This window comes from Daldinia loculata (genome assembly GCF_022478755.1).
Source record: "Daldinia loculata strain CBS 113971 unplaced genomic scaffold F4817scaffold_30, whole genome shotgun sequence".
Taxonomy (NCBI): Eukaryota; Fungi; Ascomycota; class Sordariomycetes; order Xylariales; family Hypoxylaceae; genus Daldinia; species Daldinia loculata.
Genome location: NW_026054884.1, coordinates 50,669 through 69,839, shown reverse-complemented (window position 1 = coordinate 69,839; position 19,171 = coordinate 50,669). Strand labels below are relative to the sequence as shown.

The following is a 19,171-nucleotide window of genomic DNA, read 5'->3' as shown; positions in this document are numbered from 1 at the left end:
TATGGCACACTTTAACGTTAGGTGCTGGTATATTACGAAAATCATAACTTTATCGGAACTCTGTCTCTATTCACGACTACGTCATAGATGTATGACTACCAAGGAAATGATTACTATGTATGCTCGTCCTTGAATTCATTGGTTACCTAAACGCCTCATGCAAGTGACGTATAATAGTTCAAAGTCCATGCGAGAATAGCTCCATTGTTGGTTCTTTCATTTTTTCTAACTGCTATAACCTGAAAACATCGATAACACGTAACAACTCTTCAATACATGAACCATCAGATAATGTGCCCAGCTACTAATTGTCATTCGCGACGCTAATAGCAACATGCTCATCAATGCAACTCCCAGATAGTGTTTTACAAAGGCATATAATCCTAGAGAAAACAGAGTGCATCCTCAAACTCCTTAAAGCTAGGAATCGGGTCTTATCCACGAGGCGTTATCTAGTGCTCTAAAAACGAGATGCTATGAACCCATCGCTCGCGTGTGACGCTTGGAAAATAAAAAGGAGGTATCATAATGTCATCGACAGGCCATTCATGTTCGTGGAGAGGGGCGCGTGACTTCGATCTTTCAAGTAGGGAGCATAACTAAAATTAAAGAAATTTGTCTTCCTGAGCCTCCCCTTACTCGAATGGAGCACAGGTGAAGGCACCTCTAACTTTGCCCTTGCTATATCCGTCAATCTGTAAGACGTTAGTTAATGGTCCAAAAGAAATAGAAGATAATAAGCCGTGAGACTAGTGACTTACGATGTCGACAATGCTAGCGTACGTGCCACCAACTAATACAACCAACCCGATAACGAATACCAAGCCGTTAAGAATACTCTTTAGAATGTTCTCCTTTGCGTACCACTTGCCCTGCCTGATGAGCATGAACCAGAAAACAGCAGGGAAGTAAAACGTAAACCCGGAGATGAACAGCGCCGAAGAGATGGCCAGGAGATCGGAAAAGAAGGGGATGGCCTCGGCGATAACCCACGCAATGAGAGTAATGAACGTGATGAGCGCCAGCCACGTGCTCCAGCCTTTGGTGGTATTGATGAAACGAGTGACCGAGTCCTTGTAAACACGACCGTGAATATATCGGCCTACGACGGTACCGTTGATGGACCCGGAGATGAAGATGACGGGTAGAGCAATACCGAAGGCAATCTTGGAAACCAAGTCTCCAGCCGACAGAAGAGAAGGGGACTTGACACCTTGACCGACGAAGCAGTAGATCAATGCTCCGGTCAGTGTGTAAATCACGATCTCAATCAGGCCGAGCGCCCAGATGGACTTAACGAAATGCTTAGGGGTGTGCATTTCATCCATGAACGAGAACTGGCAGATGGCAAAGCTGTAGGCAAAGACGATGTTTGTGATGGCAATGAAAGCCTCAGTGAAGGTAACGTTCTCCTTCGGCCACGCGGACCAATCAGAGGGGACTCCAGCATCTGTCCGTTGCACACCCGTCGCAATGATCGTGACGAAGATAGCGGCCATGATAGAAACGAAGTCGATGTAACCCAGAATGGCTACCTCGGCAAAGGAGGGCGGGATAGCGAGAAGCAGGAGAATGATGGCCGAGACGACACCGAAAACTAACGAGCAGGCGCCATTGTTGGTGATGTTCATGAAAGCGATAGTACCCGTGAGACAGTGAGATCCGACAAGGAATATCAGTTGCAGCACAAACATCCCGCCGATCAGTTCATACCCAAATTTACCCATTATCAGACGACCGGCATCCGCGTAGTGCTGTACCTCCGGGAACTTTAGCTTGACCTGGCCGACGACATAACTGGTGTAGATGGCTATGAGACCTAGGCCAATACTCAAGATGACGCCAGCCACCATTCCTAAGGTAGCGAATGCTGCAGGCATACTCAGACTGCCGAGGGCGATGGCCTCTACGATGAGCACTACTGTGAGTCGCTTCCATCCCAACCTTTTGAAGTGAGCGTTGCCCATGGCTACTTTTTGCGCCTCGAATGCCGAGATGTCGCTGACTTGACCAACCACCTCAGTGCTGGACCCCAGCTCTTGCCCCGAAGGCGAGTCCGAATCGAACATCTTCTCGTTTTTCGTATCCGCCATCTTGTCTGCCATCTTGTCCGTCAGATCTAGCTAACCGTAGTGTCGTCCTAGATGTAGTTGTCGTTGGCACAGATGATACCGTAGGTGATGGCTGAGGGCAAGGTTGATGGCGGGAGATTTCGTCCAGAGAAGCAAAGCGCCCGGGTGACCAAAACTCTAAAACGCGCGGGCTCCTAGGGTTTATTATAAAAAGACCGAGGAACGAGCTACACTAGGCAAGTAGTCAGGTGGGTAAATATTGACTTCCACCGAGAAACCATGTTCGTACACGAACCATCCATGGGCAGATGGGGTTGCCCCATTGTGGATATAGTCCCAGTATGACCCAGTAGGCCAATCACGCCGGCGTTTCCGGCTATCTTTGTGACAAAAGCCCTAATGATCGACGAGATTACATTACGTTTCGCGGTCGACATAGTGGCTCAGTCCCCAACAGCGGTCGACATACCAGGATACCGAGAAGTGGTCCTAGGGTCTCGCGTGGTTAAGCAGTGATGACGGACCCCGTAATACTCAAAGCAACCGTGACCTTCCAATATGGGGGTTCTCTCATTCGCCCACGGGCAAAAATAAAAATATATCATTTGCCAAGGTTGCCAAGATTGCCTCGGCCAGCTACCGACGCTAGTACCTCGAACCATGGACGTCACCATGACCCCCTGGTCTAAGCATACCAGTATATCCGTGGACCTTCTAGAAAAAGAAGAGATTTCTTAGTCTTGCCGATCTAGGCACTCGGAGATATTCTATTGGCCAGTCCGGATCCGCTTGCGGCGACTCCTTCACCGCCGACACAGGCGCCGAAGCTTTTAAAAAAGAGTTGAAATGTCTGAGACACTGTCATTTTTCGTTTTGCCTTCGTACCCATTGTTGGCAGTTCGTTCCGAACCGGACTCGAAATGGATCTCATCCACATCGAGGCTCACGGTTGAGGCTTACGCCGCATTCCTCACCCCCTCACACTAGGTACTTTCATTTAAGCCCGCTCTGAGTGGCAGACTGAGTGGTAGAGTCGTATGCGTTATGTCATCGTTTGATTCTGCGACTCGGGACCCCAGGGCCACTGTGGAGGGTTGCACCACGCATGGAACCGCTTAATCCGATTGTCCCATGAGTCTGAAGAGTTCGAGAGGGGGGTAAAGATATTCTCCAGGTTACACAGTAGAATCTCGGAAACGGTCGGGTCAAAATACGGGAATGTGAGCGTGAGAGTTGCGCCTCGAAGCTCTGCTGGTTCTTTCATCATACAATACATAAAGACACCGACAAGTAAGTCGATAATAACCATAAACGGAAACGAGAATCCTCGGGCCGATGACACGCAGCATTCAAGTAAGACATAAATGCAATGTCATTGTTCAGATGATTATGTTGGAAATTATGTTGGTAGGCTGTAGGAGGCGAATATGTAAGAGATACGATGGGTACAATGTAAGAATGTCGAAAAGGGGTCTCCGCTCATAGCCTATCTTTCTAATCTCTTTCTAATCTCATTCCATAATACGGATAACTGGGGTACTCTCATAGCCCCTCTCTGCATATCATACAGGTGGCTGGATGGGCAGATGGGGCGGTTTGCTAACGTGAATAAGAACCCATTCGCCCTGTTAAACCCCAATCACATCTACATTACGTATTTATGCATCGTAACATCTTAACCCAGATCTATATAGATAGGGATAGGTATACGGGGAATTATGTGGACGTTAATTTAAAATAAAGGGCATTGTCTCTTATGAAATCCGAGCTTCTTCTTAGCGAGAATATCTCCGATATCTAAGAATCCACATACCCCATCGTCGGTCACTACGAAGGTTGGCGCGGTCTCATGTATAAGGATCTATCAAGTTCTCAGGAGTCAGGGGACACTTGTTGTGCGCTAATACATATCATTTATTTGCTGTTCCATGTATGGTAAATTTAATGATCTTTTAGGAAATATACCTTCCTATTCGCTTAGCTATCGACTTTTAAACAGGGCGTGCAAACTCAATGTGGACGTATATCCTGGTAGCTTTTGGGGCAATCATTGTGGGGAAATACGGCACAGACCGCGCCGGTCAGGGCTACACTCCTCGCGAACTTCGAAGAGATACATATATAACGTGCTTACGCGGTTTCACATCCCCTGTCGGGAGTCTTGTCAAAGCTTATCTCTATGTACAGTACTGTAATATTTATTGAAGAAGCTTTAGTAATAGCGACGGCAAAGACCACGATGTACTAATGTGGCATATTAAGCATAGTATCGCTATGAAATTCCCTTTTAGCTGATCTTAAGATTAAAATGCGCTTAGTTCGCTTGGCCTCGCCGCTAAATTGCAGAACTAAATCGCCTGCCCAAAACTATTACTTATTAACAATAGAAGTTATTCATGAAAATCAATCGCTGGTATTCGGTGTTTTAAATCTAGCAGAAGAGGTAGTTTTCATACCACATCGAACAGAGATGAACCCATTCCCAAACCCGCAAGTCGCTCATAATATGGCTTCCCCACGACTCAGTGACAGAAATCTCCACTGAGTTTGCTAGTTCCTACAGTTCTCGGGTTCTCAGTCTAAGAGATTCTATGCAGGATGCAAGGCATAGAAGTAGCCCTAGGTAATAGTCATAGGTAAGACGGTCTTTAGAGGCGACCCAATTGAGGCAGTTTAAACAATCTTGAGATTCGACCTTACCACCGGGGCCAACGCGTCAGTGGTCCCATAATCGGGAGGTTTATAAACTAATAGAGAGCTAGAGAATACGCTTCGGTGTCGAATAGAGCTATCTGCATAGTGGTTCCGGGTGGAGAGATAAGTTACATCGCGGTATGGATGCACGGTCATATTTTTCCGTAAGAGAATTTCCTTTTGGTCGAAGCGCGCCATCAAAAAAACAAAAACCATGTAAATGCATTCGGATTTCTTGCTTGGTGTATTTCACTTCTTTCCGGCTTACAACTACTCATCATTTACTCTGTTAGTCAGAGTTTCTTGGCTTCAAAATAAATGATAGGCTGGCCGGTCTTGCTAAGCATCGGGCCTTAATACGGATCCGGATAGAAAAGAGACAACCGCCAAGGACCGTCTTTCGGCCAGTAGTACATATTTGTACGATTGCGATCAGTCTCGATGAGTTGTCTTTATATTGAGTGAAGTACTCCTATCTATCTAGCCTTGGCGGATATTCCACGTAGAACTTACCCGATACGGCGGGAGTAAAGAAACCAGTAGACTTTTGTTGGCCCGGTCGTTGGAACCGAGTAAAGTAGGGTATTAATAAAAAGGGGGCAAATATAGGGGCTAGACCAGTGTTATCGATTATCAATCTATCGTGTAATCAAATATGTGCTAACTTTGTAGATGATCTCCGGAACGTACGAGCGGTTTGGATGGATAAGAATTATATCTTCTCTCTATATCTCTTGCCCTGCGCTTCCTATTCAACCGCGGCGGCTCTTGTCTGCCGGATAATAATGCAATACGCCGCCAAGATCCCTAAATCCGATGTTCCACGAACCCCCAAGGCCTTTCTCCAGCTATCCATTTAGCCAAAGTTGATCGTAGCTATCATCGGAAGCATCGCGCTGCGCTGCTCGCATGTTAATACGTTTCATTGGGTATATGGCTATAAACTACTCCGCACTGGAAGTGACGAGGGACGTGGAGCTTGAATTTTCCCAAGAAGCGATGCCTGCACTGGGGAGAACTCGCATTGTTGGTATAAAGGATGGCTTGGTCACCTATGCCGGTGTTCATAGGAACCGTTAAGGGTATCGGAGATATAGAGTTAGGCTAGAGTCCAGAGAACCGACATGGCGGGCCAACTCTTTGCGTTAGGGCTATTTGCCGCCACGAGGGTTGTCGCGCAGACAGTAGCTACCTATGACTATATCGTTGTGGGTTCGGGTCCCGGAGGCGCACCACTCGCAGCTAACCTCGCGCGAGCGGGCTACCCGACGTTGCTGCTAGAGGCAGGTGATGACCTAGGGAACAACAAGAACTATTCAGAGATGGTCAACTTCAACCTTGCGGCGAACGATGAGAAATCACGATGGGACTTCTTCGTCAAGCACTCTTCGGACGAGGAGCGTGAGGGCAAGTATGAGCACACGACGTGGCGCAAACCTGACGGATCTTTCTACGTTGGCCTCGACCCTCCAGAGGGATCTGAACGACTGGGCATCTATTACCCACGTTCGGCGACACTTGGAGGTTGCGCTAGTATGTAACATCAAAGTTCTTTTACCCCTGGTGATCTATCTTAAGAGTCTAGGTTTCCCGAACGAATTGATCGAGGAATACAACTTCCCTAAGAGCTCACATGAAAGAAATGTTAACTGACACTATCAAAAGTGCATAACGGTGGTGTTTGTGCGCTCCCCTCTGACGATGACTGGAACGCGATCGCCGAGAGCACTGGAGACGACACATGGTTAGCGAAGAATATGCGACAATACTTCGAGAGGATAGAGACGGCTCACTACGTACCCCCTGAAATTCCTGGACATGGATACACCGGATACCTCAATCTCACAATTAGCGACCCTGCCTTCATGCAGCAGTCATCTGACGTGCGGGACATCGCAAGTAGTATCATTAAGGTGACGGGTGGCGATGTAACCCGGGATATTAATGCGTTAGATCCGGATCGAGACCAGTCCACGGGCGTCTTCGGGCTTGCCAGTCACGCTGATCCTACCGGGCATCGCGTTGGTACTAACACTTATATCCGGGCAACTTTGGATGATCCAGCCAAGTACCCCCTAACCGTCCAGCTCCGAAGTCTCGTTACTAAGGTACTATTTTCGGAGGATTCCGAGGAGCCAACTGCAATTGGTGTCGAAGTCCTCCGTGGCCAATCTCTGTACAAAGCCGATCCACGCTACAACGGTACCAAGGGAGAGGTTGTCCAGATATTCGCTAAGAGGGAAGTCATCGTCTCCGGAGGCGCATTTAACACGCCGCAGATACTCAAGCTTAGCGGCATCGGGCCGGCCGAAGAGCTGGAAAAGTTCGACATTCCCGTCGTAAAAGACCTTCCCGGCGTAGGCGAGAAACTGGCAGACAACTACGAAGGAGGCGTGCTGGCGCTAGCTAGTAAGCCGTTGAACGGGTCGTCGGGCCCGATCGCAGTACAGCTCAAGACACCTACGGCGCGCAAGAACCGTAACATCTATGCCTGGTGCAAGTCCTTCTCCTTTGAAGGGTTCTGGCCTGGCTACCCAACCGAGTATGGCCCGTCACAGTACGAGTGCGCGTTCGTACATATGAACCCGCGGTCGCAGGCTGGATACGTCCACCTGCGCTCAAATGATCCGCAGGAGCCGCCAGAGATCAACTTCAACTTCTTCGAGCACGGTGGGGATGAAGATCTGACTGAGATGTTAGACGCGGCAAAGACGTTCCGGAAGGCCAGTATGTAACATCTGGAATTGCCCCTCACTCCCCTTTTGGCTTCATATCGAGGCGATTTGAACACAGCTGCTTTCAAGACATGACTTAAACCCCTTAAGCTTCCTACTAGAAGAAGTACTTGCTAACTCTCATTTCCAAAGTCACGTCAGTCGGCGAGCCAATCGGGCCCTTTAATGAAAAGCACCCATGTCCAGGCATAAATCAGAACTGCACAGACGCAGCGCAGAAGGGGTTCTTGAAACTGCAAACCTACTCGCACCACGCCTCAAGTACATGCGGGATCGGACCCGCGGACGATAGGTTAGCGGTGTTGGACTCGAAGTTTAGGGTCCATGGCGTAAAGAACCTGCGCGTCGTTGACGCATCTTCTTTTCCGGCCGTTCCCGGCGCATTCCCGGTCTGCCCAGTCTTCAGTAAGTGAAATCTAAAAAAAACCCTTTTAGCCTATTCCAGGACTCGGGACCGCCGAGTAGAGTTACTTATCGAATCCCCTGGAACATATATCAATTCCGTGAGTTCTATGAGTAGTAGTAGTAGTTGCTGACACTCGATTTAAAGTGCTTGCGGAAAAAGCAACAGATGACATTTTAAGAGACGCCGAAGTTACTGCCCGTTCCGCATAAATCAAAAATAGGAGGTGCATGTTTAGAAGATAGAAGATAGAGGAGATTATGATGGAGAATGGGCTGTATGATTGGAGGGCGAGTAGCTGATAGATGTATGTAATTCAGACTGCTCATAATGTATTTTTTTTCTATAGACCGTCTACCAATAGTATTATCTTGCTTGTACTAGTAAATCTGCATTATATACCACCCACCTACTTTCTATCATATCTAAAATAAGAATTCGTAAAACCCAAAACTAGATACTTCATACTAACTTCTATAAGACTCCACAAACATCGGTTGTGTATACTCTATTTTATTAAAGGCTAGAATAGAGCCCAAGAGATGTAAGGGCATGCTACCTACCAGAAGGTATCGTTGCCATATAGAAATTATGGAAGAAGATGAAAGGGGAAAATCCAGCATCCTACATCGTCTTAATCTCAGAGAATCATAGGGAACGACCAACTGAGCCGCGGAATCGTTGACAGGCAGCGACATGGGACATATGCTCATGCTTACAGGTGAACCTTTCGCTACACTTGCAATAATAATAAGCTTCACGAACCGGCCTACGACAGCATGTAATGTGGCAAAGGTAGCTGTCCTTTCGGGGAGAGACGTATCTACACCGGCATCGGTATACTGGATCGGTTTTCTTCCGATGGACAGTGTCCTGGTGCCGCTTCAGGTGGCTCCCCGTGCTTAAGACTTTATGGCATATTTTGCATTGATACGGTGCTGTCGACGTGGGGATTTGAGGCGATCTACTGGACGACATGTTAGCAACCTGGATAGCCGACGTCTAGATTTGAAGTCTATTCGCTGAAGCTATGACGGAAACTTCGAGTCGTCTTATAGCAACTACTAAACAAAGTATAACCGAGGGACAATAAGATTATTGTTACAAGGAACAAAGAATCAAAGTAAGGTTTGTTTATGGAGTAAAGGGGTATGTTCTCAATTGCCAGGGAGACATGGCACATCGTTCAATTGGGTATATAGCTGTGTCTCGCTGGCAATTGAGGACATAATAGGTGCCTAGTATGATGATGGACTGAGTAGGGAGGCAATGGTATGATCCGAATTAAATTATCATCTAAGATAGCTGTTAGGATTCTAGAGGAAGCGTTTAGAATACATGAAGCCTTTAGTAGGTATGTATTAGATACCTAGCCACAGGTTTCGCAACTTAGGGTGAAGTTCTTTGCTGAACAAAGAGTTGCTTCCATGCATCCTAAGCCCATTTCGTAACAATGGTCTCTTATTCTCAGGTACGAATAACCAAAAGGTCGTCATTGTTTCAATAACCGGGTAATTTGGTTCCTCGAGCTTACCTATTACCGCACACAGATTACCCTCCGAAACTCCGGTAATTAGGTACATAAAAACATTCTTGCCCCCGTAGACCATAGCTTCGAATACTATGGTATTCTGTATACTCTTGAGATGTTTATTGAAAAGCCGAAATACCTAGCCCAAGCCGTCTAATAGATGTCCAAGGAATTAACCATGTAATAAGGCTATAGAGAATCCAGTGGGGATTTAGCGCTTAGAGGACTTCCGCCAAACACCTGTTCAATAGGCACCTCTGGATTGTTCATTCGATGATTGCGAACCGAATTCGAGTCGCGCAAGCTCGTTAAGTCGGTTACCCCATGTACCTTAAACAATGGCTTGCCATGGTTCAGATTAGTTGCTGGGGCACTTGATTGACTCTCCAGCTCGTATCTTGAGTTTCTCCTGTAACTTGGTAAAATTGACTGACTTGTAACCTTCCTGGTAGATGATGCAATGCTGGAGAAACCCCCGGCTTTAGATAGGTTCTTGACAAAGGCTTTTGCCACTGGTAGGCATGCTACAGCAAAGCCAGCTGCCATCTCAAGCAAGGTCCAAAGGCCCGTAAACCATGTATAGTAGGTATCATCGGATTGACGTTGGAGTACAACAGAGTAAAATATGCAGATGGTTGAAGATACACATGCACTAAGATAATCAGTAAGCAGTATTTGAGGTCAAACATTGCGTGACTTACAAAATAGCTATCAAGAAAATGATCGAAATTCCAGCCTTCTCTTTCCGGGATAAGTTCAACCGCCAAATTACGACCTGTGGCAGGATCAAAATAATTATATCTGATGCCGCGCTTATGCTGGCTGACGCGCTAATAAGAGCCTTTATATCAATACAACTGCCCTCTGTAATTAACGGATCCCATGCTTTAGCAATTGGGTAGCAAGAAAAGATTTCTATGAATCTGCCGATGAAATAATGGATGAAGTTGACCGCAATTATGAATATCGTGGTCCAATACAATGCCCTTGGCTTTTTGATAGGCATAAATATTTTTATGTATTGTATCAATATCGAAAATTTGACGAAAAACATACATATACCGTATAACACAGATGCAACATGGAAATACTAAACATTTAAACGTTAGGTTTCGTGTATTTTAAGTCTTTTCTAGGTGTTTGAGGAGAAGAAAAGTGAATTGGTTTTCAGGGAACTGACATAAAGAAATGGTCCTAAATCTCCGAGTCGGACGTTCCACTGGTGTACACCAGGTGCATGTTTCACAGCGAGAAATGCACACACGATTTCCCCGATGAAGATAGCCTAATAGTGTTAACAAGGAAATATATAAGAGGACGAGATAGTAATACCCAGCCAAGAAAGACAGAATCTATTCTAGTTAGTCACCGATTAACATCCCAAAGGAGGTTACTGACAATCCGCAATATCCACCTGGCGAATGATCCTAATACTCGTGTACAGACGCATAGCTACCAAAGTCGTAGACACTATTAGACAGGCAGTGGGTATAGCTATTGACGCGGTTCTATGACTGGGCGGGTTGTCGAACTGTGGAATGACGCCGGCGGGAGGGGCGAGTGCCGGCCCATTGAGCAGAGCTTCAAGTTTCTCAGGACTAAGATCGTTCATAGCTATTCGACAATGTGTTCAAGCCGAAGTCTATGATTACATCAATGGAGACCTAGACTGGCAGGTCGTTTTATTCCGCTACTTTGATTTTTCTTAGCTACCTGAAGCTTCATTATAGTATACATTATATGCACATGAATACTGATGCAGGCTGGCTGACCCCAAAATATCGTTTAATTTGCTGGTTGGTATCCCTATGCAGGTTACCGGCTCAGCCTACTTTGCATATAAAATAATGCTCATCTTCGACATGCCGATTATTCTATATTAATTTTTAATTTAGGTACCTAGGTACCTACCTACCTATCTATAAAACTGCGCATACCACGTCGTAACCGATGAAGGGGGCTTGTTGTTTTCCCCGACCAGTGTAAGCCAGTCCAATTCGGTAATCGGATCTAGAACCACAGCCAGCTGTAAATTCAGATAATAATAATACAAGCTAAGACAACTTATTAGTAGGGGAATTATATAAGTTTCATTGGTGTGCTAGAGTTAAAAGATGTTTATAACTCTTTATAATACCATATCTTGATAGCAGCTCAATGCAAGCTTGGCGCGAACGTATGTCGATGTCTCTCTGGCAGGCGATTCTAACTACACCCGAGCAATCGCGCCCTCTTATGATGTTATTTGCATCTATTATACAATACCTAGCCGCGGATACTACTTGATGTGAAGTAACATATATGCACACGCCTCAAATATCAGCCAATTAAGTTAGGGAGGCTTGATGACTGCATATATTTACTGGCTCAATAATGCCACTTTATATGCAGCCCCTTGAAAACCTTTCCGAAACTAAATATCGAGTAAGTTTGATGTTTTTGAATATTATTAGGAGATAATTACTTACCTAGGTAGGTACCCCTTAGATAGTTGTAGATTGATATCGTTTGTTCTATCGCAATTGAAGTTAGATCTAACATGACGGCCCCTTTTAAGATTAGGTACCTATATGGTACCAAACTACCTCTTAAGATTTATACAACTATGGGTGTATTGACTCCCCAGGTGGCATTGCATGGATAATGCAGATGATTAAATAACTTACCATAGGAGATCTTACTGCTTTATCGGCAGCTACAATTGGCAATCTATAAACAGCATATACTAGACCTCTGTTACACTATCCGAGGCTACACGGCTCTGGGTCATTTATTAGTGTATTAGTATATTAGTATATGCCGGATCTAGGAGGTAGTGTCGCATATCTGTGTTTGGCCTGTCTGTTTCTCTTGTAAGACCATTCCCCCCCCCCCCCTCCCCCCCTCCCCCCCCTCCTCCTCCGCTATGGTAGGTTATATGTTGTATAACGTAGGCAAGCGCAGCCCGCCAATTCAAATAGTTGGTCTGGGTCACTGCGATGAGGATATATATCTTTTTAAAACATTGATTCGTACCGTGTACCAAGCAAAGCTTGGTCTAAATGTCTCTACACTAAATTACTTGCATGTCCTGGAATCATTTTTTAGCCTTTCTCCTTTCTCCTTTCTCTAATAAGGCTCGGGTTCGAATCATTGCGGGTTCACTTTCTTTTTTTCTTTTTAATTATTTTTTTTTACATTCTTTCATCTCTCTTTTGCCCAAGTCATGAAGTATTCTTTATACTTTACGATTAGCATAACTTATTCTAATTACGATGCGTTCGATGCGAACTTATGAACGAAATGGGCTCTAACCTCTTGATTCCTGCGCTCTTTAGACCTTGATCCCATGAAGGTAGATGCTAAGCCTATTGCCCTATTCTTATTAACCCGGTTTATAAAGTAATAGGAGTCGAAATAAAAGCATATGCCTAGGTTGAAAGCTCTTTAGGTGATAGGATTGACCCTTCGCTAAAAAGCATATATTGTAACATTGATATTAATCAGGACTTTACCTGTAGTAGCTTGAACCCTTCGGAACGGTAGGAGAGATCTTATGCTAAAAGAGATGAATGGTAGTATCGCTGTTTTCTTATATTTGCTTTGGACTGATGGACCACCCGTAATGCCCACACCAAGACATTTAATGCATGGCGCAAGATAATAGATCTCGGGGACGAACGCCATGGATATTACAGAATCACAGACGTCGCAGACATTCACTACATGTATTACTAGTGCTAGAGACAGCCTGTGACCTGTGAATAGTAGCACTTCTTATCCTCTCACCAACATCGTTTCTTTCCTCAGCCCATTTGCGCGCTCCCGCGAAGGCGCACTTAACTATGGGAGCCATAGAAGACATTGCAGACAACTACTCCCAAGGCCAAATGATTGCCGTTGGGGTAGCTTTCACGATATTGCCCATCACCGCCGTCGCCCTGCGGCTGTGGGCCAAGTTCCTCTGCCAAAAAGGCATCAAATTAGACGATTATTTGGTTATCGCTGCAATGGTATGTTGTATCAAAAGTGCACTTCTATCGAGATATCTAATTGATTGTCTGATATAGGCTGTTGCTATCGGTTGCGCTTCGGTGCAGCTTGTTGCCGCTGTTGATGGCCAGCTTGGTCAACATCAATCAACTACTCCCGACGGGGAGCCGATTCTTGATGACCCTCGATTTGTTATTTACGAGAAAGTATGTTAAGAGCCAGCTTTAGCAATGGCTGGTGCCAACGTTTTATGTATTATAGTGTAAACTTGCGGTGAACATCCTCTCCACTGTCGGCCTCGGATTTGTGAAATCGTCCATCCTGGTCTTCTACACGAACATCTTCTTTGGCAGGCCGTTCGAGATCGCCTCAAAAGTAGTGCTGGGCCTCGTTATCGGCTGGACGGTCTCATTCTTTTTCGCTAACCTCTTCACCTGCTATCCGATAACTCCGTTCATCGAGTTCTTTTATCACAATGACTGCGTGGACGGGCTCGCGCTGTGGTACGCCATGGCCATTTCGGATATTATCATAGATGTGATTATTCTCATCATGCCGATACCGATGGTTCTCAAGTTACATTTGCCGTGGACTCAGAAGTTAGGAGTGTTGGCTATGTTCTTGTTGGGTGCTACGTGCGTTTTCCCTCCTACATCCCTCATTTATATGATAGTGTAGCACTAATTATGCCGTAGAGTGTGTGCATTCAGCCTCACTCGTGCGCTCATCTACGTTCACGTGGGTGAGAGCCTGGAACATCATTATAATGACGAGACCTGTACGGTACCTTGTCTATGTAGCATTACATACCTACCTAATGGTTCTGGTGGCTAATTTCATGTAGACTACACTTCACCTGTCTTCTTCTGGGCTGTCATTGAGCTATCTACCGCGGTCCTCAGCGCCTGTCTTCCAACTTATCGGCCAATCTGGCTCCTGCTTCGCGGCCGGCCGATTAAGCAGAGGAACCAGAGCTCTTACTATGCACGTAATCATGGTAGCAGCGGTCTAGGCAGTAGTAAGCGGGAGTACCCTTTGGGGTCTGACATGGACTACAAGGATGACATCAGGCTCACCGATGGTTTACGCACAGCGGATGTAGAGATCAATGCTCAGAGTAACCGCTCAGATGAGCAACTTCCTTCAAATCATGGAATTACCATCGAGCGCAGTGTTCATATAGGTAGCCAACCCGCGGAGACTATATGAAAATAGTAATGTATGATGATATGGTGTTTTGAGGAGTATCCTATGGGCAGAAAGAAAAGGAAAGCTTAGTATTAAGGTCTATGTTCATCCCCGGGACTTAATTTATGTACCTAACTGTAACATGAGGATGTAAGCTGGTATTAGCCTAATCCTACGGTGCGGTAACGTCCACAGTAATAAATAAATCTAATTAATTTCGGAAATAATTGAATAGACAGGAAAGAGTTTATAGCATTTATATGCTATAATAAAGTACCTACCTGTAAATGGTAACAGGATTGCTAGTTGCTCAAGGTCCAACTACGTCCGCTTCACGTCTAGGAAATAAATTGAGGAATATCAGACCATCAATTCGACATCATAAAACCCGGATGATACAATCAACAAGCCATCAATCTCTGACCTGAATTCACTCTACCTTATCTTCGAGTAGCTGTCACTAACACGGCCGGCCAGGTGAACTGCTGCGTTTCACCCTCACCTCCGAATTGATCGTTGAGTTGCTGGAACAACTGGTCGATTTCCGCATCTCTATCCCCAATAACTTCCTTGAAGCCCGGGAAGAGCACGCGGAAATAATTCTTTAGCTCGGCAATATCCCAGTCATTGCGCCACCACTCCGGATCCTCACGCTCTTCTACACGCTCGCTAGGCTGGACGCTGCTAGTCGTGCTGATCGGAAACCCGCACGCCTCTTCCCCAAAGAAACACAACGTGGCACTAGGATTCCACTTGATCCTTCGTACGTCCGTCCATACCTCTGGGTCTAGAGCGATGCAGTCAAGCCATGACTCCATGCCCTCGGCTGCCCGCTGGAAGCCCGCCTTGCGCCGCGCGCCACTGCCACGGATCACTTTGGACCAGTTGCGCACCATGATATCGTCTATCAGCGGCTGCGCCTCGGCGCGTAGCTTAGGGTCTACAAATGTTGGACGCCCGTAGAACCAAAAAGCTAGGGTGCCGCCGGGTCGGAGCAAACGTCGGAAGTTCTCAAGCGCCACGCGCTCGTCCATTAGCACCATAGCCTCGGCGGCGGCGATAAGGTCAGTAGAGCCGGGTGGGTGGTGCTCGATCAAGTGTTCCCCCATGCAGTGAGTGAATGAGATGCGCTGGCCGAAGTCAACAGCAAGTCGGCGCCGCGCAACGGATAGGTGAGTGTCGTTCATATCTGAGGCAACAACATGAGCGAAGCGCGAGGCTAGCTCGGCCGAGACCTGACCAGCACCGCAACCGACATCGTGCGCGATTCCCCACCGAGATGAGTGAGCGGCATGGTGATTGTAAATCTCGTTGTAGAACGCGGCGCTGTAATGTGGCCGTGTTGAGACATAGTCATCCCAGAACTTGGAGTCGTCGGCCGAAACACGCCAGAAGTTCTCCGAGTCTTCCTCTTGATGCCTGAGCGTGGTAGTGCTACTGGAGTGCCTTACCCTGGTGGCCGGCCCACCCCGCAGCTGATTGCCTCGGATTACATACCGCTGGAACCTGGTCGTGGCGTTTCTTACTGGGCTTAGGCCGTAGTGATACAAACGGGAGCACGGTCGCGCCGCCCGCAGTAAGGAGAAGAGAGAGTTATACCTTGGATATCTCATACTTCTCCAGAGATCAAATATGTCTGATCCATCCCAGCGGTGGTAAGCGTAGAATACATTTATTTATCATCTATCTAGTATTATAATATGGTTAACGATCGGATCGTAGCCCGAATCCTTCGCAAGTGGGACTTTTTAAGATCATCCAGGATGAGAAATGGGGTATACAGGGGTACTCAGGTTCTTCTTGGCTGCTTGGGCGGATAGAACCGTGCCGGCACGGGAGTTTAAGGGCCCTTGCAAGTAGTATCACGACGGGAACCGAGCAATCGGAAAGCAACTCCTTTCTTGTGCAAAGAGCTATAAACCTTAGGTACCTAAGGTATTTCTTAAGATCGTAGGCCTGTACAAGCCACCCCCGCCATTGCCTTGTATGGCTGGCTCATGGTTATACGTTCACGCTCATACATATGGCCTGTGTCCTGGCGTATCCGCCGGGTCAGGTTCAGCGGATTGTTACCTGTTCTCCCCTGAAATGGCCTCGGAGTTAGCTACTACGATAGCCATTAAAAAGGTATCAAAGGCATTTTCATATAATATGTGCTTTCAATATTATAGTCGATCAGACATATGGAAATGTGGTCAACGACATACCGAAAGCGATATTAATCTCGTAAATACCTACCTATTGATGTTCTCTTTAGAAAACGACTTCATAGGCGCATAAACGCGGAAATGACAGCGTATGTTTCGTCGAAACATTGATCTCTACCCCCTAAGAGAGTAACTCGCATATTTATCGATCACTTCCGGGTTTTCCTACTGGGGGCAGACAATAAAGACGCAGATCTCTTCCTCGGAATGCTCAAGGTGCAGCTTGTGGGGAGCTGAATGCATACTGCATTAGGTACCTACATAGCGACAAAAACCGGGGTATCTCGCGATTACGCTCGAAGCGGTAGCGTGGCTTACACGAGGCGCAATGATGGGACTGAGGTGAGCCATAGTCTCCTCTTGCGTTGACGTCGGAACCCCTGATCACAATTTATTTACCATGCTACTGAAAAATGATTTTCCTAGGGGTGCAATGCCCCTCCGGCTCTCCTGATATCGGTTGGATCATACCCTATTGGTTTTCGTTCAAGGAACGAAGCCATGATGTAGGGTGGTAATATTACATAGGGATAGAACGCTAGGCTATCCTAACGGACCTAAATCCGACTCAGTAATAGGGAACGAAGCAGCGACATATTATAATACAGACTTCGTACATAGTATACCCGGGAAGACAAGGTGTATTGTGTATTCGCAACAATATATGCACATCAACCCTTAGCTTCCGTCGTGGCGGCCGGGAATTGAGACACACCTCACCCTGTATAGATCCTGTGAGGGTCTCGTCCCATATCCAAGTATGTGTTCCAGATACGTTATTCTGGATTCGACTACGTCCACTAGCTTCTAGCTAGATCAAAATGCGATCTTATGCACGAGTCTTTGGCCTCCTAGCCAGTATTAGCGTCTGCAATGCCGGCATAAGTGTTGTTAGTTCAATCGATGATGACTTGAAGAAGCTACTCTCATCAGGTGCAACTATCTCCCACGATGCCTCCATAGCACCGCGTTGGAGCGAGTTTCATGCTCCCCAACCTGGTACTATCGTATCGGTCGCAACCGAAGCTGATGTGGAGGCGACTGTCTGTTACACCCTGTATTACATCGCCAAAGAGTAGCGCTGATATCTTATAGGCTCAATACTGCCTCGAGAAGAACATCCCTTTCTTCGCTCAGAATGGAGGCCACGGCTGGAGCAGCTCGTGGCACCTAGGCGAAAACGGCCTTATGATCAACCTCCGCGGCCTCAACACCGTGGTATTTAACGATGATAAAACACAAGCACGTATTGGAGGAGGTGCGAGCATACAAGAAGTTATCGACGCAGCATACAACAATGATGTTCAAGTTCTAACGGGCAATTGTAACTGCGTTGGATATCTCGGCGCGGGGCTTGGAGGGGGTTACGGTAACTTGATGGGTCTCTATGGCTTCAGTGTCGACAATTACCTCTCCATAAACGTCGTGCTAGCGAACGGGAGCCTCGTTATGGTGGGCCCCGAAAATGAAGACCTCTGGTGGGCTCTCCGCGGCGCGGGCCCCAACTTCGGTGTTGTCACTTCTATCGTGAGTAAGACGACGCCCTTACCGCAGGAACAGAATATGGCTTGGGTAGGCGGATTATACTTTACTGAAGATAAGGTCGAGCAGATCGCGCAGGGTATCGAGGATCTGAAGCTGGAGGCACATATGAATATCTTCCTGTATTTCGTAACGACAGGGGCTCCGGACTATACGCCGACGGTGCTCGTAACGGTCTTCTACTACGGCACGGAGGCGGATGGCCGTGCAGCATTTAAGCCAATCCTAGATATTGGGCCCTACAAGGATACGACGGCAGTGCTGCCGCAGAACCAGTGGAATGCGGGGGCAGACGGCTTCTGCGTCAAGGGAGAGCGCAAGCCTACGTACGCCGCCGGCTTTAGTCACATGGTCCCATCGACCTGGCGTCAGGTCTGGACCGCATTCACCGAGTTTCTCAAGAATCCCGACACAGGCTCTACTTCTGTCGTCGTCGAGTGCTACTCGCTTGACAAGGCGCGGTCGATCGCTTCGGATTCGGCATCGTTTCCGAATCGCGACGTCCGCTTCAACGGCTTTGTCATCGCTTGGTACCCGGACCCGGCCCTCGACAGTACAGCTGAGGCGTTCGGCTCCAAGCTGCGTGACTTATGGCGGGCGGATAGTGAGCTACCGACTAACCGCACGTAAGTATTCCTCTTCAGCCTTAAATAGCATCAATTTTCGCCGTTGACACTTAGCACTAGATACGTTAACTTCGCTTACGGAGACGAAACCAACGATATCGTTTACCATGATAGCACAACTAGACTTCAGCAGCTCAAGAAGCAATATGACCCCAACAATATATTTAATCAGTGGTTCGACCTGCAATGATGGGCTTGGAT

General features: G+C 46.9%; 6 protein-coding genes across 6 annotated transcripts; 3 read left to right on the top strand and 3 right to left on the bottom strand.

The window, feature by feature from the left end:
• Window positions 1-635: 635 nt before the first annotated feature.
• On the bottom strand, window positions 636-2,105 carry F4817DRAFT_316693 (transmembrane amino acid transporter protein-domain-containing protein; the record flags this gene model as incomplete). The annotated part of the gene is made up of 2 exons (XM_049300711.1): window positions 636-695; window positions 762-2,105. The coding sequence occupies 2 exons, from the start codon at window positions 2,103-2,105 to the stop codon at window positions 636-638; spliced, it is 1,404 nt and encodes a 467-aa protein (XP_049158186.1).
• Window positions 2,106-5,890: 3,785 nt separating this feature from the next.
• On the top strand, window positions 5,891-8,116 carry F4817DRAFT_359279 (putative GMC oxidoreductase; the record flags this gene model as incomplete). The annotated part of the gene is made up of 4 exons (XM_049306139.1): window positions 5,891-6,299; window positions 6,432-7,493; window positions 7,634-7,906; window positions 8,052-8,116. The coding sequence occupies 4 exons, from the start codon at window positions 5,891-5,893 to the stop codon at window positions 8,114-8,116; spliced, it is 1,809 nt and encodes a 602-aa protein (XP_049158185.1).
• Window positions 8,117-9,166: 1,050 nt separating this feature from the next.
• F4817DRAFT_339977 (uncharacterized protein) lies at window positions 9,167-11,179 on the bottom strand. The gene is made up of 5 exons (XM_049303605.1): window positions 10,834-11,179; window positions 10,768-10,787; window positions 10,616-10,720; window positions 10,137-10,525; window positions 9,167-10,087 (listed from the first exon to the last, which is right to left on the bottom strand). The coding sequence occupies exons 1-5, from the start codon at window positions 11,045-11,047 to the stop codon at window positions 9,625-9,627; spliced, it is 1,191 nt and encodes a 396-aa protein (XP_049158184.1). The 5' UTR covers window positions 11,048-11,179; the 3' UTR covers window positions 9,167-9,624.
• A 2,080-nt stretch (window positions 11,180-13,259) lies between these two features.
• Window positions 13,260-14,844, top strand: F4817DRAFT_365917 (uncharacterized protein; the record flags this gene model as incomplete). Its single annotated transcript, XM_049306931.1, has 5 exons — window positions 13,260-13,427; window positions 13,485-13,613; window positions 13,669-14,042; window positions 14,103-14,185; window positions 14,252-14,844. The coding sequence occupies 5 exons, from the start codon at window positions 13,260-13,262 to the stop codon at window positions 14,614-14,616; spliced, it is 1,119 nt and encodes a 372-aa protein (XP_049158183.1). The 3' UTR covers window positions 14,617-14,844.
• Window positions 14,845-15,035: 191 nt separating this feature from the next.
• Window positions 15,036-16,208, bottom strand: F4817DRAFT_316690 (S-adenosyl-L-methionine-dependent methyltransferase; the record flags this gene model as incomplete). The annotated part of the gene is made up of 1 exon (XM_049300710.1): window positions 15,036-16,208. One exon carries the CDS (start codon window positions 16,206-16,208, stop codon window positions 15,036-15,038), a length of 1,173 nt encoding a protein of 390 aa, XP_049158182.1.
• Window positions 16,209-17,623: 1,415 nt separating this feature from the next.
• Window positions 17,624-19,160, top strand: F4817DRAFT_316689 (FAD-binding domain-containing protein; the record flags this gene model as incomplete). Its single annotated transcript, XM_049300709.1, has 3 exons — window positions 17,624-17,845; window positions 17,898-18,970; window positions 19,031-19,160. The coding sequence occupies 3 exons, from the start codon at window positions 17,624-17,626 to the stop codon at window positions 19,158-19,160; spliced, it is 1,425 nt and encodes a 474-aa protein (XP_049158181.1).
• Window positions 19,161-19,171: the final 11 nt, after the last annotated feature.